Consider the following 21469-nt stretch of genomic DNA (forward strand, 5'->3'; position numbering starts at 1 on the left):
TGAATATGGAAAATTTAATTGTTTAATTTGGAGCCAAGCATTTTTTTAATCTGATAAATTTGTTTTTACAAAAGAGTATTCAGTAAAGTCAATCCCCTTCCTGTCCTATCTTTAACCATCTTTATTTCATAGAAAGAAACTTGCTTGAGATGCTGTAACCATAATCACCTTGTACAGACTTTACTCTAATGTGTAAAAAAAAAAAAGGAATACATATATATTGGTTATTTATTTATTATAATGCAATGACCTAGCACAGCTCTTATTATATTTGGGATGGTGGAGTTGCATGAACCCTGAAAGCTGCCTGACAGGCCGCACTGAGGGCAACAGACGCTCTTCGTCCGTCGGTCTGTCCGACAACTCGCCTGAATGAAAACACAGGAGTGACGCCGCCACCAGTGAAGCGGTGACGATTAAAGTCGACTGCAACCTTCCTCCGTGGTATTTCTTCTCGAGTGACAACAGAGTACGTTTTCGATCAGGTGCGTTTCTCCTTCATTACTGACATTTCCGGCTGCAGCTCCAGGCTGTTTCCATTTATTTCGGCCCTTGCAGCAGCTAGCTAAACACGGCATCATGCGTCAAACAGTCACGGACGGCTTCACATTTCCAGAAACTTCTTGCTTGTGATCATTACAACAGTCATTAGTGCCAGTTGTGCACAGCTGCACATAGTGATTTGCAGGTATTGTTGGGTTAATATAAAGTATTGAGTGATCACAGTGAGGCTGCAGCGGACGCTCATTCAGTCCCTGCTGGTTAGCCTGCCTAGCTCACCGCCGCTGGCATTAACATTAGCGGCTAAGCACGTAAACAAGCCAGACTCCGTTAAGTTGTTGACTGCTCTCCTCTCTGGGTTTCCGCACATGCAGCGCGCTGTGTGCTGGACGTGACAGAGCAACATGGACCCACGGAAAGTGGCAGAGTTGAAGGGCTTCGTGCAGCTGTGCGAGTCCAATGCCGAGATCCTGCACCTTCCAGAGATGAGCTTCTTCCGTACCTGGCTGCTGGGGTCAGTGCTCCTCGGATAATTGTTGTCTGGGTTGTTACGGAAAACATCCATGGAGGATTTAATCTTTTAATATTTCATTTAGGGTCTCAAATACCACGTGCCTCGTCCCGCCCACCTTCATGGTAAAACCATGGACGTGTGTGTGTGTGTGTGTGTGTGTGTGTGTGTGTGTGTGTGTGTGTGTGTGTGTGTGTGTTTGGCAACCATGTAAAATGCACATGAACTATACTCACTTTTTCAAAGAATATGGAGTCAGAAAGTTCATAGTTCAGTAAGCCAGGTGCGGTCAAGTCTTCTTCTTAAACAGAGTTGAGCTGAAGAAGTGGTCAGGAAGTGGCAAAACCCCCTATCCCTGTCAACCCTCACCCTGTCATGGTATATGCATATTCATTTTTTGTTATATATCAGTAGATTTTCTGGGACATTGACAAAATGTTCATGGATAAAATGACGACATTTGCTTTGACTAATCCAGAAAACTGAGGGCCTGTCCCTGCACTGCTCACTGAATTGTTCTCCATGATCTTATATTGCAGCATGGGTGCAACAATCCCTCCCCCACCAACGACAAAGGATTCATGCCAGGTGATAAATAATAATAATTATTATTATTACTATTATTGTTGTTGTAAAAATATGTGGAGTTGAATAGTATTGGCAGTTGATGTGTTGCCTTTAAGTTTTCACACTAATCACATCATGCTGTAACAGAGCGCTCTCTGACTTGCAGGGTGGCTGTCCCTGTGGTCCTCCTCCCACATCAGCCTCACCTCCTGAGCCCGAGCCTCCCGTACTCTCTGAGAGCGAGGAGAGTGAAATAGGTTTGTTCATCTTAACGCAGTTAATCACAGCTCTGGTCTCAGGAGTCACCTGTCCACACTTGGACCACATTTGTGCTGAGTCTGGTCGGGTTGTAATGAAATTTGGTTTGTTCGCAAAGCTTAGCCTAGATCAGGTAACTTCAAAGCAAAACTTTTGTAACTCTACAAGATGAATGAACACTGTTCATGTGTCCCAACAAGAGCTGGCTGTATCTGTCTGCTTTCTCAGAAATCGACAAAGAGGGAGTGATCGAGCCAGACACTGATGAACCACAGGACATGGGAGAGTTTGAAAACACTGAGGTAAGAGGTTTAGCTCTTGTGTAATATCTACTAATCATACATACATTTACTGCAATTCAAACCCTGTTCTCTCATGTGGAAGCTGAACAGTTTATTTCCAGGTTTTGAAAATAACAAAGATTTTCGCCATTAAGACAGGATTTGCTTGAACGTCTGTGCCTGTACACTTCCTCAGGTCACAGACGAGGTGATGGACCAAGCCAATGAGAAGAAGATAGAGGCCATTAATGCTCTGGGCGAAGGTAGGTTGACAGTCTGCCTGCAGACACAGTTCAGATATAGAAAAAATTAAATTAGATTCACGATCTCACATACCTTTTTTGGTTTCACATCTCTTTCTTTTTATAGGTGATCTCCAGAAAGCTCTGGATCTCTTCACTGAAGCCATTAAGCTGAACCCTTGCCTCGCCATCCTGTACGCCAAGAGGGCAAGGTGAGAAACAATACCATATTTCATTCAGGTTATTTATTACAGAGCATTAAAGTGACGCTGCTCGAAGTTCTTAAAATCATAATTAACATTTGAAGGCTTGCTGTTTAGCAATGACACGCTGTCCGTTCTGAATGACTGGAGTGTAATCACTTGTCCTCTTTGTGTTAGTGTCTACATCCAGATGCAGAAACCCAATGCAGCCATAAGAGACTGTGATAGAGCCATCAGCATCAACCCAGACTCTGCACAGCCGTACAAGTGGAGGGGAAAAGCTCACAGGTGTATTTCTGTTTTAAGAATTCTACCAAAGCACAGATGATTTCCAGTGTGTTAAGATAACAAACACCTGGCAAAGAGGTTGCACCTACACACAGAGCGACATAACCAAACCCTCAGTGTAAACACTCTCAAATATAACACACCTCAATTCGTTTTGCAACTGATGTTTAATATTTCTCTTCCAAACCATGGGACCAGTGATACAATAAACCTGGATTTGTGGTGCTCTCAATAAACCCAGGAATATTACGTTTATTCATATAGTGTGTTCTCATTAGGGTAATTATGTCGTATTTATCTTTATGCCATAGAAAACAGAAAATATTAATCTCGGTATAAACATCCTGAAAGTCCTTTCTACAAATCAACCAATCAGAGAACGACATGAGGTGATCCCATGTTTTATGTGTATTTTAAATTTTTATATAAAAACATCGAAAATAAAAAAAGAAAAATGTTTTTATGCATGGCTGAGGTGGAAAAGTCGGTGTAATGTTGAAAGCCAAATGCAACAAAATGCAACTTGTGACTTCAGCATCCACTGAAGAGATGAGAAATGGTGTCAGGCAAAACCATGAGGAGACTATAATCTTAGTACCTGAAACAAACAGAAAAGCCACATTACCATCATGTTTTTTTTTTTTTCCACCTTTTGAGGTTTGACTGGAGCACTTTTTAATATGTCAACCTGTTGTGCCCTTTCCTTCTGCAGTGCTTTCATGGCACCCACCACCTGTTCACCTCGACGTACCACCTAATGTTCACATAACGGCAGTGGATGGAAACGTGCACTAATTTGCATTTTCATCATCAATTTTCTTGAAATTTGGTCTCCATTTTCTTCATCTATTACATTTTTCATTTTTCTACTTTGATCGCACCATCTGACATTCCTCAAAATTAATATTGCAGTCTGACACTACTATATCAGATTGCAACCTAGGTTTTTAAAAAATGTTTTATTAGATCAATCTTGCTGTGTGACTTGGAACGAACCTGCGAGATTTGCATTATCTCAAAGTTTGGTGAAATTAACAGGTGAAATTAACTACACAACTTTCAATGCTGTTTGTGCCATCTCCTTGATGATCTGACAGTGCTATATTTTGCTCAGTGTTGTGTGTGTGTGTGTGTGTGTGTGTGTGTGCGTGCGCACTCTGCAGGCTGCTGGGCCACTGGGAGGAAGCAGCCAAAGACTTGGCCACAGCCTGTAAACTGGACTATGATGAAGATGCCAGTGCGATGCTGAAGGAGGTCCAGCCTAAGGTATAAATCCCGAGAAGAGAGGGAATAAAAAACACTTTACGGCCTTTGTTGAATCAGTTTACAGTAACTGTAATGTAGGTATGTTATTTTCAATGTTTTGTAGTAATATTTGATGATCAGAGTAAGTCTTCAGAAACTTGCAATGACAGACAGGGAATCAAAGATGATGCTGTCAGCTTTGAGTTTGCAGTACGTCATACTTGTCATTCCTCCGTTTTTTTTCCAGGCTAACAAAATCATTGAGCACAGACGCAAATACGAGCGCAAGAGAGAAGAGAAGGAGATCAGGGAGAAACAAGAACGGATAAAGAAAGCGAGAGAGGAGCACGCGCGGGCTCAGAGGGTGAGCTGCTGTGGAGATTTCCTATTTCAGACTTGGAAAAACACAATAAATGGCCCTTTAAAGCAGAATTACTCTGCTTGCACAGTCATCTGTTGACATGCTAATAACGTACAGATACAGTGAGGTTTGTTGATGAAAGCTGTACAGTTAAAGGTGCTCAGAGAAGCCATAGAGAAACTCAAGGGCACAACTGATGTTTGTTTTAAAACAAGACGCCTGTAAAAGGGTGTTAAAGATGCACCGGATGACTACATACATGACACTGTGCTAGAAGCTTTGTCCTTGTGTTGCAGTGTAGAGCTGTGTTGTAAGTGTTGTAAGAAACATGTAAGATCAGACTTGTTTCTTTCTAACATGACCCTGTGTAGCTTCTTATCTTAAATAATTTCAAGCAACTAGAGATTAGCTTTACACTTTTAATGTTATAATAGAAGATGAGGATTAATAAGTGGTGTCTGGCAAATGGCTAAACTTCCCCTCGATCCAATTCAATGAATCCAGTCCAGTTAAAGTTCAGGACCAGCTTCTGGCAGCTGTGGCCAGTGGATTTATGTTTCACAGGTACTGTGTGTATGAACATCCATCTGGCCCATCCTCACGAACACAATATCTCAGTAACACCCTCAGGGAATTTCTTATTTAGTAAAAATGTTCATTTGGACTCAAGGATAAACTGATTACATTTTAGTGGTCAAAGGTCACTGTGACTTCACAAAGCACATTTTTACCCATAACTCAAGAATTCATATGCTAATTATGACACAATTCAATGCAGATGTCTAATACGATAAAATGATGGAGTGATGACATTTTTTATCCAGAAGGTCAAAGGTGAAATTCACTGTGACATCATAATGTGCTGCAAAAACACTTCTGGCCATTATTCAGCGCTGTAATTCAGGAACAAAAAGGGAAGATTGTGATGACATTTCCTGCAGCTTGATTGGTTGGCAGAGACCAACCCTGAGGCAATAATTCAGTAGTTTTTATATGGAAACTGTTACCCTTCAAAACAGTGTAGTATAAAATTATTCTCGGATGCTACAGATTCCATTTATAATTTTGAACATCACTAACATTTGCACAATAATAGGGTTTTCTGAACCAACAGAAATAACTACTGGCAACTCTCGAACGCCTCCTGAAATGTGGTTCATTTTTTTTTGTCTCTCAACAGGAGGAAGAAGCACGACAGTTTGGAGGAGGATTCTTCCCAGGTAGGAGAGTGGAACCAAGTCGGTTCATTGTACGATGGGAGGAGATATGCACTCCAAAATAATAGCCTTTGGCAAAATAATTAATCAGGATAATTAGTAAATAAGTTAATGAGTCTCAATGTTATTCTGCAGGTCCTGCTGGATTCCCAGGCGGAGCCCCTGCTGGCATGCCAGGTCTTGGTGACCTCCTGAAGGACCCTGAGCTGCTCAATGCCATGAAGGTGACATAGTACTTGATATTAATTCTCTACATCCCACCACTTCCACGGTTATGAGCCATGTCTTAGGTTGCACTGATCTCAAAGGAATAGTTTGGGAAAAGGGGTTATTTGCTTTCTTGCTCAGTTAAAAAGACATATACTAATTTCATGTGTTATAGCGTGATGAGGAGGGCCTTCTTGAGAGAGGGGGGGGGGGGGCATGTTTTAATTCCAAACACCAGATCATGTGTATTTGAGCCTTTGGCAGTGCAGCACATAGCGGGACTTAGATGTTCACTAAAAGAGATTTAAAAAGATGGAGGGAGAAGATCCTGGCTACACAGAACAACCAATGCACTCTCACAGCTGCTGTGCCATTAGAGGCAAACTCATTAAGCTCCACTTGTTTTCTGTTGTTTTCTACCCAAAAGGCAACAGTTTGTTTCCTAAACCGAGATTCAAGAATCTTTTTTATATTACCGCCAATCAACCCGACTCAGTCAGAAAGCATCTGTGCAGACACGGGTTGTGCACTCACCCACACCCCTGCTTGTGATCAGCGTTAGCGCTGCTAGTGCAGGCTAGTTTAAGGACAAATGTAGAGCTGTAGGTTTTATATGACAGGGGGAGCAGTTGTATGGACTGGACTTTTGTGAATTTAGAAGCACTGAAAGCCCCTGAAACCTTGGCTTCATTAGATGTTTTGCAAATATTATTAGTTAAACACTCAAAAGCTCAACTAATCAGCTTCTTCAGGTGGACGTGGGCTTATTAGATACGACTGGCACCATTTGTGTTTCTGTCCTGTTTTTATGCATATTTTCATTTTGTGCATAAAGAAACAGAGTGAAAAGTTTGGAAAAAAATCTCAAAATATCACAAAAGGTTTTTACTCTTGGCTGAGGTGTACAAGGTTGCTGAATGGATAAAAGAAAAATGTGACAATGTGCAATGGAAGCAGACTTTGTGAATACATCATGACATTTATGAAACACCCACCGAATAAAGGAAAAATAGCAGCTGAGAAATTAACGTTTCTCAAACTAAAACATTACATTAATATTTCTAAACTCTAAATTTTGCAACTATCCAAAATACATAAAAAAACTGAACCGCCTACCAGATTTTGATAATGCCAAACATGGACTGGTTCCAGATTCTCAAGTGTGAGGATTTCTGCTCTTCTCTGTTCTATATTAATAGCAGCAGACAAAAACATGGATGAGGAGACTTTAATGTTCCTCACATTAACACATGAAACAAACATGAATATCATATTTCTATCATGTTATTGTCATTGTTTTTCATCATGAGCTTTGATGCCCTTTTAACTGACTATTTAGTCTTGTACAGTGGTTTAATGATGACCCGCCGTCAAAGTAGCATCACTGACTGTTTATCTCCATGAACCAATTCCTAATGTTTGCATAATGGTAGCGGATAGAAAATGCATTCATTTGCATTTTCATTTGGTGCACTGAAGTATGTGACATCACCCTTTTCCAAATCAACCCAGCCAACTTCAAACCTTTGACCTAAAACGGATGTGCAGAAATCTGTCAAGTGAAATGACACAAATGTAGTCTCCCTTAAACTCACAGTAAGCCTTTAAAGCTGATTTGGAAATGCACTGTGTGGGGAAAAAAAGGTGACCCTGTTTGCCTTCCATATTAAACTCCAGGACCCTGAGGTGATGGCCGCCTTCCAGGATGTGGCGCAGAACCCAGCCAACATCTCCAAGTACCAGAACAACCCCAAAATCATGGCCCTCGTCACCAAGCTGAGTGCCAAATTTGGAGCTTCACCTCAGCCATAGATGGGAAAAGACCAAAGCGGCGTGGAGAGAGGAGGGGAGAGTGGATACGTGGTGAAACAATCTTGAGAGCCACAACGCTTTTCAACAAATTAATCCACTGTGTGCAGCTCAAACATGGGAGCGGTTGTCAGATTAATTGGTGTGATATAGAGAAAGTGGGGCTACTTTTTTTAAATGTTGTTATTCAGCCTGTTAGCACTTAGCAATGTCTCAACAAAGCAACCCGATGGTTAGGAGTCAGGTCTGATACTTAGACAACCCCTAACGCGTCTCAGCTGGGACTTAACTTAACCACAGGTTGATATTTCTTAACCTGTATCTGGAAAAGCTAAACTGGGAGCTCCTGCATTAAGACGCTAGCTCACAAACATTTTTACAGCCATTTAATACGTGGTAATGGTTTAGCTACCGGTCCTTTCTTTCTCTGAACAGAGCCGAACTGTCACACGCAACTGTCGGCACTTTTTGTTAACAGATCTCTTATTAAAAACGCAAAAAAAAAAGTTCTGACCTTGATGTTTGACCCTGTTGGAAAAACAATTCACAATAATAAAACCTCTGTTGCTGCAAAACATGTTGGACATTTCTTTCTAGTTCAGTTGCTTTTTGTTTCCTTTTCATAACAGACAACCACACTGATTTTACAGAATAGCCGTATGAATTCCTCCTTCTCCAGGAGGCCATTCATCAACCCTCTGGTCTTCTGACACGAGTTTAGGTTTTACTGTCAATACAACCAACACGTCGAAAGCAGCAGCAGTTGGCACCAGGTTTCAGCCTCTCACACATCCTCGTTAGAACTGACTGTTGCTCATACTGATCAAAATGCTTAAACTAAATCAGACATTTGCATTTTGATAGAGGTTTGAGGGCTGCATAAAACTGTACTGAAGGCAAAAAGCCAAATTTAACATATTTCCATTGATGCCAACTTCAATTCTGGTTAGCAAAATTTTGTAAACTAGTAAAAAAAACGTACGTTTTACAGCTGAACAAATGACCACATTTTGATAATGCCAAATATTCACTGTTCCAGATTCTAAAATATGAGTATTTCTGCTCCTCTGTCATATATTAATGCACCATTCAAATATCTTTGTGTTTTGGGCTGTTGGTCAGACAAAACAAGCTATTCGAAAACATCACCTTTGAAATATAAATGGCATTTATCTCTATTGAGTAATATGGCTGCAACTAATTATTTTCATTATTGTTTCATAGAAGCATTTTCCCCCAGTTAATGAACTAATCTTTTGGCTGATTAAAATGTCAATTTTTAAAACTTTCCGTCATGATATAATAAAGAGGCTACCTAACCAGCACTAAAAATATTCAGTACATGATTATAGAAACAAAGCAAGGGGGCAAAGCCACAAAATTCAGAAGCTACAGCTGAGAAAATATTGAAATTTTTACTTGAAAAATGATGATCCATGCCACGCCCTCTTAATAGTACTGACACTGTTTCAGCTCTAATAAACAAGAAATTGTCAGTTGCAGGCTGGTCATCATTTTTCATTAACCAACTACTTCCGCTTGTCTTATAGTGGATAATAAAGGTCCACTCTTTTCTTGTATATAAACAGGAACTGAATATACGCAAGTCTCTACAGGTGCTTGAGGATAAATCAGGCCCAAAGGGACAGTGGGTCACCAGGCCACTTAATCCACCCGGCGCATCTGTCTGTCAGCCAGAGGATTACTGCGCACATGTAACACATGGTCAGTCCCAGCTCTCACAGCACTCTGTATCACTGTGTCACAGCTGATATGACCAAATAAATTTCTCAATTTCTCTCACACAACCAAACTAAATGTTGAGCTATGGCATCTTGAGCAGCTGTAAGTCAGCACAATGAACCACACACTGAACTACTGCCCATGCAAGCAAACCAAACTCTGTTTTGTGACAACATTTGTGTTTATTTGTGTACTTACAACATACCAAAACAAAGACAAGGGTGTAAAACAACAACTAGGATAAGGGAGAGAATAGAGAGGAAGAAATGATGATGCTTGTAGAAGCCAAGAAAGGGGTCAACAATAGTACAGCTAATGTCCATATCTGTGAAAATATGAAAAACAGAGAGAGAGGGAGAGCACGTCAGTACAGCTGTTTGTTCCAAAAAAACGACTTTTCACTGTCTGAGGCAATGAAAGGGTGACTTAACTAAGATTCAATGCACTGTTGCAATAATACACAGACGTACATCTGTACAATACTTTCAGCAATTACACTTGAGTCTACAATGAATGATACTCACTTCTGAAACTCCCACTCCCTGTTGTCCAGAGGGCATACCTGTCTGGTTTTCAGCCAGCGAGAAATACAGTGGAAATGGAAGGCATGCTGGAAAAGAGACAGACAACCAGGGTAGAAAAACACGTGAATATTCCCCATGCACTGTATGGTTTATCACAACCACAACAAATTATTTATAACTGAAAGGCAGCTTGTACATGGGTCATGCCCTACAGTTTCTTGCTTTATTTTTAGATGAAATTTACATACATTTGCATAACCACTGAGCTATTCCTCAAAAGTCACTACACTTTTAATGCCACAAAGTCAGCTGATATGTCAATTGGTGCATAATTCTTTTATAAAGGTGCCACGACTCTTGTTATTAATAATCATTAAGTTGTGTTCAGACAGAAAGCAAAACAAATATGTTGTGCCTCCTCAAAAATTTGCTTTGCATTCTTTCTGAACACACAGTTACACTTTCTGATTCATAATGATTTTTAAATCAATCTTATAGGAAGCTTGATTTCATTATTATTGCGCTGGCTTAAAATTGATCTGAAGCTGTTGTCAGCATTTCCTTAAGCTCAAACCTGCAACAGAGCATGTTTAATTTTAGTTATCTGATGGTGAAGAATTTTAAGTCATTTTCAGATTCAAATGACGCCTTACCTTAGAGGGATGATGAATCAAAATGTTAAAATTATGATTGAGATGAGAATATGCAGGTTACCAAGAAAATAAACTAAATTCAACTGCCTTTTGTCTCTGACAGTAATCAGACCAATGGAAGCATCAAATATGGCATTTAACTATGACATTACAATGGACATTTGTCATGTGAACGCTAAAATGTTTATTATGCTTTCAACATAATAATAATAATAATAATAATCATGTCAACAAGACCATCAAATCTATAAACTTTATATGAAAACTGAGCAGGGTTTTATTCCATAAGATGAATATTTTAGGGTAAGATGATATTTGGCAGGACTTCTAAGTTCAATGCAGCAGTAACAATTCTATTCATTTGAATAAGGAAGAACCTGATAAGTGAAGTTATGGTTTAACTTATAATAAATAACTAATAAACATACTTAAGTGTTTTAATACCTTAACCAACATTAAAGTGCTCAGCAATCACCGATTTCAATTGCTGATTTCTCATCTATAAAACCAATGTTAGACATATATGAGAGGGAACTCACATTGCAGACACCCCAGGCTACAGTGCACTCCTCAGAAGTTGCAGAAGCTTGGTTGGCCTGGCATTCTATACCTGACGGATGAAGCAGAAATGTGTCAGCAGATGTGATTTCACAAAAACAACCCAACCCCCCCATTCAGTGACCCCTTGTGCCCTGTGAATGAGGACATTGTCATCCTTTCTCCAAAGGTTTCTCCATTAATTTGTCAGATGTCTGTATGTGTCAAAGGAGTGAGTGTTGATTCAAAACTGTGCCAGAAAACAAAGCCAACTCACACAGATCCATGATGTGGTTCCGACAGATAGCACAGTTATCCACCACAATGTCCCAGGCCCACAGCGCCACAGCATTCCACTGGTGGGAAACCACAAACGAAAGAAGATGTTTAAATTTCATACTCGGGATTTAAAATATTCAAACATGCTCATGTCATATTAGCGAAGCAGAGGTGACCGGCAGTGCACAGTGTTGACATTAATTCCAATATCAAAATAATATAAATAAGAGTTTTATTTGAGAGTTTATAAACAATCTTCTTAAAAATGTGTCTTGTAGATTTGGAAAGCCTATCGTATCCTATCGTAACTTTACGTTGAGCATAAAGCCTGGTACTACTATTATTATTATCATTATTATTGGAAGAGGACCATAAACGTCTTGTAACTGACCTGACAGGTTTTAACTCTTTGTAGGAGCTATCGGCGCTGGAAAATGCAGTTTAGCTAAGCTAACCTAGCTCGCAGGAGTTCAGAGCCGTGGTATGACATGACAACGTCAGTTAAGCTTAACCGTTAACGTTAAGATGGCTTCTCTCCTCTGTTTACTTCACTGGGCTGAGGGGTGATGGTCTCCGTCATGTCAGTATGGGTTCTGGTTATTAAAATTCAAGCTACCCACCAAAAGGAGAAGTGCAAATTCATGCCCTGTTTGAGGGAGGCTAACTGCTAACTATGTTAGCCACTAACGATAGTCTCTACGGTGAGTTAGCGCTAGCATGCTAATGGTAGGTAGCGAGTTAGTGGCAGTGAGCTGTGATGGCGGTCATTTGGCGCTGCTGACGAATTACACAAATTCTTTACATCTCGAAATTGAATAACTCGGCCATACCTTCTTCACTTCAAATCGCTTCTTGCTTGCTCCACTGTTTGTGCCGCTCGGCGTATCTACATCCATAGCTGCTGCCATCTTGAAAGCCGAAGTCTGGTGTTACGAATAGTTTACCCGGAAGAAACCCAGCAATTTCCGTCGGCGTATTATTTTGTTGATCACGGATTATATCGGTCTTTTTCATAATATGTATATTTTGGAGAGGGGTTGGTTATATGATATTATTTAAACAACTTCGCACTTATCATATCTACTAAAACGACGTAGGGAGCAAAGAAAAATTTAGGTTCCACCGAGATTTGAACTCGGATCGCTGGATTCAGAGTCCAGAGTGCTAACCATTACACCATGGAACCACACGCATTCTATGAGAAAATCATTATATAATTATACGTTGACTGAATTCAGGTACGTGGTCACGCTGATAATACAGGCTTTTATAAAGCTCCCAGGTCGTTCACATTTCAGCAGAAGAGTAGAAGAGAAGAAAAGCAATACATATAAGCATCTTAATACAAGTGTCATTTATCAATAAAGAGTACTGTAGCTCTCAGTTGCACATAAAACAAAAAAAACGACTATAACTCACCTTTACTGATTTGACCACTGTATACTGGCATGTATATTAGTACATTTATACATTCATTTCTTTTCCTTTATTTCTCATTTGTTGTTTGCTTTCCTGCATTAATTATGATCAGATATAATGAGTGCATATTAATTCCACGGAGTTGTAATCTGAAGAGCTTTAATTAAAAAACAAAAAAAACATCTCTATACTTACAAAAAAACTAATTAACACAATCAGCATTACTTCACAAACACGGGCAACTGGTTAAATTCAATTCGTCATATTGACTTATTACAGTGTCTTCTTGTTCCTTGACACTTTTGGTATCGCAGGTTTCTTCTGAGGCTGGTTCTTGGTTGGTTTGGGTAGTTTAGCTGTGGACTTTGCAGGCCTAGCTTTGACTCCAGGGGTCTTTGAGAGGCTGGGTTTGGGTTTCTTCACTTTTGGAGGTTTGGGGTCCACAGCAACCTCCTGATATGGAGCAGAGCCACTTTCTGGGCACGATGCGAAGACCTGGACGTCCATGACCTTCTGACCTCTAAGCTCAGGTGGATGACCACAGGTGGCAATTACCTCCAAACTTACATTCTCCATCCACCTTAGGCACAGAGGGAGACAGACTGTTAAATAATTATTGTGAATAATGTAGATTTTAATAGCAATTAATCTAGATCAAAAATACTTACACTTAAATGCCAAATGATTTGCAAAAGGCTAATTCTAGTGGAATCTGCACTGACCTGCGTAGGGGCAGCAGAGCACAGTCGCACAACAGGGGGTTGTCCTGCAAGTCGACCACCTCCAGGCCTGTGAGAAGGCTCAGCTGAGGGAGCTCCTCCAGCTGGTTTCCTCTCACAGTGAGAGCCCTCAGCCCCGGGCCTAGCCCTGCCAGAGCATCCCTTGACATCTGGACAATTGTACAATTTAAAGAGCTGATCAGGTTTAAGTCCTGCTTTTTTACCTTGTTAGCATGGGTATGGCCACAGTGTAGTGAGTAATATTAATACAACACTCAACATATAGTTACATACAGACCAAATGCTTATTGTAATGACATTATAAATATTATACCTCTGTTAGAATAAACTTCTTTTCAATCAGAAAAGCTGTACTGCCCCCTCATAGAGATAAGCGATACACTACTATGCTGCTTCCTTGACTTGTCTGGAGGAAAATAATCTCCCTCAGCCACAACAGTAAAGCCATAGGCGTGGTCATAGAACAATAACTGCTGCTATGGATAATACTGTTAACTTGCTTGCTAAAAAGCAATATTGTGTGGCATTCTTTATCAATCTTACAAAGGCTTTTGCTGCTGTTTATCATAACATTTTACTAAATAAGATGCTTTCCACTGGTTTTGATGACGTGCTTTCACATGCACTTCCCTTTTTTTCCACAAGACATTTAGGTCTCAATGATTAAATTTAGTTTAAAATTTAATTTAAATTCAATATGTCAGTGATTTCTGAAAAGCATGTTAAGGCTTAAAGATAAGCATACTCTGTCCATTCCTTAAATAGTCATTTTAGCAATATATAAGTGAAATCACAGTCCCAACTGCCGCATTTTTCTACAGGTTATGGTTACATCAAATACGGTTCACAGTAATAGTAACAACATAATTAAAAATAAAAAAGAAGTATAAAAGTGAATAAAAAAATTGAGGTGGGAGGTGGTGAGAGAACGCCGCAGGAAAAAATATAAACATGATGCAAAGGACACTTGGGAAGTGCTGTTGTGCTCTCTCATACCTTCTCCGTGCCCATTTGATCCATGTAAAGCCTCTTCAGACATTGGGATACAGGCTGGAACGCGTTTGGTCCCACCCAGCGAATTGAGTTGTGAGAGAGGTTGAGCTCTTCCAGATTAGTGGCCTCAGACAGAGCTTGGGTTGGCACCTCTTTCAGCTGATTTGCATCCAGGTGAAGTGTACCTAGAAAAGCTGAGTCCAGAGCACCCTTGGCAATAGCAGTAATGGTGTTGTTGGTCAAGTGAAGTTCCCTTAGTTTAGGGGCTACTGAAGACAGCAAACCGGCAGGCTCTAGTTTGGAGATGACGTTTCGTTCCAGGTGTAACACAAACAGACTTGGTAAGAGCGCCAAAGCTACCACAGAGACAAAAAGAGACAGAAAACATCATACATACATACATACATACTCATGTACCATTTAAATTCCTGTAACTTTAATTCACAAGCAGCCAGACTTGATTTAACCAACCACTGACCTGATCCAGGGAACTGTCCCAGCCGATTCCCCTCCAGGTGAAGGTAGGTGAGCTTGGGTGCTCCAGCAAAAGCTCCAGGGTCCAAGAATGTGAGGTCATTGTCAGAAAGATACAAATAAAACAGGTTTTTCATCCCTCGAAAGGCACCTCCTTCGATTTCATGGATTTTGCAGAACTCCAGGTGAAGGGAAACAACTTGACTGGTGCCTGGGAAGCTGTTGGCAGGAAGGTAGTGGAAGTGGTTGCTGCGGAGGTCCAGCAGCTGCGTCTTGGTGGGGAAGCCTCTTGGGACTTTGGTGTGACCCTGACCCTCACATGTGGCATGCTGGGCTTCAATCTGGTGGGGGGGGGGGGGGTCAAATCACAATAGAATATTTTAACAACATATCTCAGTGAGAATGTTGGAATGTTTTCAGATATTTACTTGAACCTTAAAAAGATTTTATCGGCCACTTGGGGGCAGCAAGTTGTCATGAACACAACTGACATATTACCACACTTTAAATATAATAACTAAAATAACACACTATAAAATAACTATGAACTAAGACAAACAGTTTCAAAAATCAGAAAAAAACATCACATAATAAGACTTTAAAATCTCCAAGGGAGATGTAATACTCTAATTTGAAGAGAGTTTGCAGTTCATTCCATTTAAAAGGTGCATAGCACCTGAAGTCAGTTCTGCCAACATTAGTGCGACATATCTAAGGTTAAGTAGTTACTGGATCATCTGTTGTTGATACTAGATAATACTTAAATGACAGAAGAGATGTAAGATGGTTTGGAAGCTTCACCAGCTTCCAAAGGTTTATAAATGAATAACATGAGATGGTTATTTCTTCTTGACTGTAGGATGGTCCTACCCACCGTGTGATACTGTACCATTACGTCATTGGTGATACAGGATAATTCACAGGCTTAACTGCTGGAGTGTTGCTGGGGCAGCATGAAAATACAGAATAGTTTTATGGTTGGAACGACACCAACATCCTTTAATTCTACACAAGAAGCCTAGTTTGATTTTTTACATTTTTGGATCAATTGTTAAATATACATTTTGAGAGATAGTCAACTGCATATAAAACTAGTCTGAGATTAAGCAGTGATATTTGGAAGGCATCAAAAGCAGACTGAAGATGAGTCAGGGCCTGGGATGGGTGGAGCCTGGGGCATATAGAGTTGTATCATCAGAAAAAAATTAACATTGAAGTACTGATTAGGAAAAATTATGTTATATGCATAATGTAAATAGCACCGGATAGACCCCTGCGGGCAACTCATTTCTGATGGTATGATGAAAATGAATGTTTTTGGAAAATAAGAGGCTCCTAAGCTGCTAATTGCTCCACCATGCTGGTTAGTGAAATGTGTCTGCTTGCTGCGAGAACAGCGAGCGTGCACCAAAACAGTAACATTTTGGCCCAGAAAACAGTCAGCATAAAGATGCTAAAAAGGTCTGTAGAACTGAGTGTAACTGCAGAGTGACAGTTTTCTGTTGGTTCATCATTACAAGTGACCTCATTCAGATAGTTAGTTCATATAAAAATACTGAATACAGCTGCTATATGTAAAAGTAGAAATATCACAATGTAGAAATGCTCATTTCACCTGCATTAAAATTTTAGTATACGTGCATAAGTACACGCTCACATGCCTGCAGTGAGGAACTTTAGTCTCCCCCTTCTGGCAGTGAGAATAACTACACAAACCCTGAGCTAACCCTGATTGGAGCAACAAGGTTGAGAGAAATGCATCGTCACTCTACTTTGATTATGCACCAGCCCACATTCCAGGGTTCCACCCTGATGATAAATATGGTAACTAGTGCACAGATATGTTTTTACACCTTTTATTAAAGCAAGGTGTCTTTTTTCAACATACCTTTGGTATCTAACATTGTTGACAGGCCAGTTATTTTAGTAACTGAATGTACAGAGCCAGGTGACATTAAATAACAGTTCCCTCTTGTCGCAGTTTTTCAAAAAACAGTTAATGTTGTAGGAGAACTACTTAACACAGTGCACAAAATCTGACCCACAAAAGTGGAAAATTGTATAAACACACACACACACACACACACACACACACACACACACACACACACACACACACACACAAAAACAACAATAAAAAACATAACACAAACACTCACATCACAGTCACAATTAACTGGACACTTGACTTTCTGCTTGGGCTTGGCTGTGGGTGGGGAGCTTCCTGTGCTCTCATTCTCCTCCTCAAACTCGTCCTTCAGCATCTCCCCCCTGCTGCGGCAACGCAGATCCAGAGGAGCCACTGCCTGCAGCGGCTCCTCTGAGAGGTGAGGAGGTCCAGCACAGGCTCCCAGCAGCTTCACACCTCCAACACTCGCCCACTCTCTTAGGGGCCGCATGTAGCAGTTACAGTAGATGGGGTTGCCTTTAAGAAAATAAATGATGATCAGGATGTATTGAAAATTACATAATGGCATGTTCATCCTCCTCAGCATTCACCTTTACCTAAGGTTTCATGTTAACCCTCAGAGCACTGTGTGCTACATTTGTGCCAATGGAAAATGTCAGAACACAGTCGTACCAGTCAAATTGAGGCTGGTCAGCTCCTTGGGGCCTGAAAGAGGCTCCAGGTAACGAAGTTGATTGTGGCTGAGGTCCAGGTGGGAGAGGAAGGGGGCATGGGACAAAGCCTGGTCTGACAGGTCCTGAAGGGACGTGTGGTCCAGGTAGAGGTGTGTAAGCTTGGCCATGGAGACAGACTCTTCCCCAAGGTAGGCCATGGGGTTGTGGCTCATGTCCAGGCGAGTGACTTCACTGAGTCTTTAAAGGGAGAAGAGAGTAAAGTCAAAACCTGAATGACACTTATGACCTTGGACAAACTGATTGCTGTTGGATTTTTCATTATGTACCATCAGCCGTCTCTCAATGGGAGTTCACTAAGAGTTCTCTGTTGCTGTAATTCTTTACCATGCATCTCTGTACTAATATCCAAAACTGAAAACTTAAAACAAAACAAACTAAAAATTATCTAAAATTGTATGTTTTTATATATGACATCAAGGCTGGATTAGCAACCAGGCAACTGACCCCGGAGCCTCAGACCCATAGAGGCCCAAAGGCTGCGAGTTCTGTGATAACTGATTGCCAATATGAAAAGATAGGAGCCATATGAGGATGAGGTTGCCAATAATTCTCAAGTTATGTTGTCATTAAATCCCATGAAAAGACCTAAACTAACGGTAACTATCTGGTCAGACAACACACAAAGCCTATTTTAGAGGCTGTGCACTTGTATAAAAAGTCAATGTAAAGATGCAATTAGACGTGAATTTGCCTGGAGTGGCTCAAAGTGACACAAAGATGCATCTGTGTGAGCTGAAAATGTTTCAATTTGACCAAAAATAAAGTGTGTATCCCGGGGCTTTATGAATCTGCCTCACAGAGGCATTGAAATAAGATGGAGAAAAGGAGAGAGACTGGAGTCAGAGGCTGAGCTGAACACTAACACACACAATTTACCAACATCTGTACAGTTGGTAGAAACACAAACAGTCCAGCGGACAATCCCCTTGCTTTCTGTCTGAACAATACCTCAACAATAGGTTTTTATCAAATATTACTCACCAAAGGGTAATTTTTTGGGGACTCAACTAAAAATTAATATGTATTTGGTATTCGTGTATTCATTATAGTGTCATCCAGTTCAACTGTGTGGTTCACTCATGTGTTTTTAATAGTTTTCGGATAGAAATGGAGCTCTATGACACAGAGGAATAAGCTATATTGGGCTTTGGATTCACATAAAATACTAGTTAGAAGGATCTGTTCAGTGTTTATATTGGTCCTTTCATAAAATTCGAAGATAATGAGAAAAATATAGAATATCACCAGATGTAGCTTTTAAGGTGACGCCTTTATTATTGACTAATCTTGATGCCCCATCTGGTCATTTTTACCCCCCAATGTGCTATCCTTGGATAATACAATATAATTTTCACTTATAAAAATGATATTGCATTGATTCAAGTCATAGTCAGTTTTCTTTACATACTCACATAGTCATACACACTCACTTTACATACATCACAAATTTACCTTACCTAAGGCTTAACTATCTGTACAACATGCAAAAGCCTCTGTCCTACAACCCCTGATTTAATAAGGAAGCGCTCCATAAGAAGACCTTGAATGGAAAAAAGAGAGAAAACTCAAAGGGGATGAAGAGAGGAGGGTTCCCTCTTCTCAGACATGCAATATGTGTTGTATAAACAGAGTGGGCAGATTATAATTTTCTGTCAGGAACTCTCAGAGAGAGGATCCAAGCATCAATCACCCTTTCTTATCTCTCTTTCTGGTCTCGTACTGGTCAGTGTTTTCAGTAAGACACCTTCAGTGATAACTCTCCTAGGTTTACTTGCCAATAATACTTTGAACTTTTTTGTCCCATAGGAAAATGCAGTGGCATTTGTTCCTATAGTGAGACTGTTAAGACGTCATAAGGAATTCCATTAGAATAACATAGTAATGTGTATAATGCCCATAATATCCCTTCAGATTGTCCCACCTGGTCATGGTCTGAGTTGGGAAGAACTGCAGCTCATTGTGGTCCAGGCTGAGGCGGCTGAGGGTGAACAGGCCAGCGAATGCCTCAGGGGCCAAGTTGTTTAGGGAGTTATGGCTAAGACGAAGCCACTTGATGTTGTGCAGGCCCTGCAAGAGGAGTCAGACTATTGTGGGATCAGTCTGCAATGCATATTGATTAACTGTGGAGCAGTGTGTGTATGCAGCAGCATTTGTATCAGTGTCTGTGCTTGTGATGATTAAAAAGGTCTATAACCACAAGGGTGAGTACCTGGAAGGCCATGTTAGGGACATAAACCAGCTGGTTGTGAGTGAGGGCGAGCATGTTGAGAGAGCCGAGCTGTGTGAAGGCTCCAGGCTGGATCTCCTCCACACGGTTATGGTCCAGATGCAGCTCCTTCAGGGAGGAGAGGCCATCAAAGGACTCCTGCATCAGTCAGGTCAGAGGTGTGGAGAGAGTGAGGAAGAGAGAAAATGAGAGAAACTCATATCTCTTAATATTTTAAAAATGGTTTAAAAGTGTCGGTGGTGCAGTACTTTGACCAGAACATCAGCTTTTCATTGTCGGAGTTTTGCCCTCTCTTCTCACCTGGTAAAGGACGTCAATTTTATTGTAGGCCAGGTTTAGGGAGACCACACGACCCAGGGTCCGGAAAGCGCCCTCTTTCACCTTGATGATATTGCAGCGCTGCAGGTTGAGGTGGGTGAGGTAGGGCGTGAGCACAAACGCACCCCTGGGCAGCACCTGCAAGTTGTTATTCCTCAGGTCCAGTTTCACTGTAATCTGTGAGGAGCAATACAACTGAATGGAGGATGTATCAGAGACAGAGGTGATAGTTTAGATAGTTAAGACTGAAATGAGAAGGAAGCATCTGAGTGGAAGCACATCTGCAGCTGATAAGAACAATACATTAACTACTGCTGTAGAGCCCTTGAACAGTACGGATGGCATGTAAGACACTTATAGAAGTCATTTAACTTCCTTTTGGAAGGACAAATAAATTGAAAATTGAATTCCACAGCTTTCATTCAATGTTCCTTCCTCAAACAGCAGTGTTAAGTGAAAAGGAGGCACTACACTATACATCCGAATTCCTCACCTCATCTATAGTTGGAGGAACCACTGTTAAGTTCTTGCTGACGCAGGCAACCGTGAGTTTGGTGCTGTCACAGCTGCACACCCTGGGACATTTTCCTGCTTCAGCGCGTAAACTTAGCACTAAAATGAGCAGGAAGACCGGAGTGGAGAAGAGACACATCTGTGCCAGTAAAACATGTTAGACGCAAGATACTGAGAAATCAAAGCTGCTGTGAAAACTCACAAGTTAGCAGCTCCTTAAAGAAAAAATAAAATGGGTCCTTAACTGTTCAAATTACTACTTATGATTATTTACAATTTCAAAAATTTTATTTCTTGAATTTGACTTTTTGCCATTACAATATTATATATACAGTATCTCTACATACACATCTATATGAAAACATATTATTGCTGGTTGCCAGATACTGCATTTACTACTCAATATCTCAAATGTGCACTAGAACCACAAGCGTAGGCTCATCGGGTGAAAATTAATTCTAAGAAAAATACAAAGTTAAAAAAACTTACCTTCAGGATGACTCACTGTCACAGCTTGGTCAGTAACATGAATTAAAGATGGGTTATATGCGAATCCGCCAGTTTAGCCTTCACTTATGGTTGGTTACGGCTGGTTTTTCTATTTCACTCTGAACGTGTCCACCACTTTTAAGTCTGAGTTCCCGCAGGCTAACAAACAAGGCTTTGGTAAATTCTTTTGCAGTGACCTCTGATCCCTGTGCCCCCTCACTGCAAAT

At 40.6% G+C, this 21469-nt stretch overlaps 3 protein-coding genes and 1 non-coding gene across 6 annotated transcripts; 1 reads left to right on the forward strand and 3 right to left on the reverse strand.

Annotated features, from left to right (window-relative positions):
• The first annotated feature begins 323 nt into the window (after positions 1 to 323).
• On the forward strand, positions 324 to 8265 carry st13 (ST13 Hsp70 interacting protein). 3 transcript variants are annotated; one of them, XM_071474294.1, is made up of 13 exons: positions 324 to 469; positions 876 to 1015; positions 1552 to 1600; positions 1746 to 1836; positions 2066 to 2139; positions 2315 to 2381; positions 2488 to 2572; positions 2741 to 2851; positions 4015 to 4117; positions 4344 to 4460; positions 5638 to 5677; positions 5810 to 5898; positions 7559 to 8265. In XM_071474294.1, the coding sequence occupies exons 2-13, from the start codon at positions 906 to 908 to the stop codon at positions 7691 to 7693; spliced, it is 1071 nt and encodes a 356-aa protein (XP_071330395.1). In that variant the 5' UTR covers positions 324 to 469; positions 876 to 905; the 3' UTR covers positions 7694 to 8265. The 3 variants fall into 3 exon arrangements, with proteins under 3 accessions (XP_071330395.1, XP_071330394.1, XP_071330396.1); XM_071474293.1 differs by having other exon boundaries at positions 326 to 485; XM_071474295.1 differs by lacking the exon at positions 324 to 469 and adding an exon at positions 566 to 688.
• Positions 8266 to 9595: 1330 nt separating this feature from the next.
• rbx1 (ring-box 1, E3 ubiquitin protein ligase) lies at positions 9596 to 12412 on the reverse strand. The gene is made up of 5 exons (XM_071474302.1): positions 12257 to 12412; positions 11425 to 11503; positions 11150 to 11220; positions 9958 to 10043; positions 9596 to 9758 (listed from the first exon to the last, which is right to left on the reverse strand). The coding sequence occupies exons 1-5, from the start codon at positions 12332 to 12334 to the stop codon at positions 9746 to 9748; spliced, it is 327 nt and encodes a 108-aa protein (XP_071330403.1). The 5' UTR covers positions 12335 to 12412; the 3' UTR covers positions 9596 to 9745.
• Positions 12413 to 12540: 128 nt separating this feature from the next.
• On the reverse strand, positions 12541 to 12612 carry trnaq-cug (transfer RNA glutamine (anticodon CUG)). The gene has a single exon. It is a non-coding gene; the product is annotated as a tRNA-Gln (tRNA).
• Positions 12613 to 12982: 370 nt separating this feature from the next.
• chadla (chondroadherin-like a) lies at positions 12983 to 21020 on the reverse strand. The gene is made up of 10 exons (XM_071474296.1): positions 20734 to 21020; positions 20223 to 20417; positions 19905 to 20060; positions 19617 to 19762; positions 17634 to 17872; positions 17212 to 17477; positions 15057 to 15393; positions 14582 to 14934; positions 13568 to 13734; positions 12983 to 13425 (listed from the first exon to the last, which is right to left on the reverse strand). Exons 1-10 carry the CDS (start codon positions 20890 to 20892, stop codon positions 13119 to 13121), a joined length of 2325 nt encoding a protein of 774 aa, XP_071330397.1. The 5' UTR covers positions 20893 to 21020; the 3' UTR covers positions 12983 to 13118.
• Positions 21021 to 21469: the final 449 nt, after the last annotated feature.

Source organism: Trachinotus anak, unplaced genomic scaffold (assembly GCF_046630095.1).
Source record: "Trachinotus anak isolate AG129_WGS33_773 ecotype Australia unplaced genomic scaffold, CSIRO_AGI_Tana_v1 ptg000003l, whole genome shotgun sequence".
NCBI classification, from domain to species: domain Eukaryota; kingdom Metazoa; phylum Chordata; class Actinopteri; order Carangiformes; family Carangidae; genus Trachinotus; species Trachinotus anak.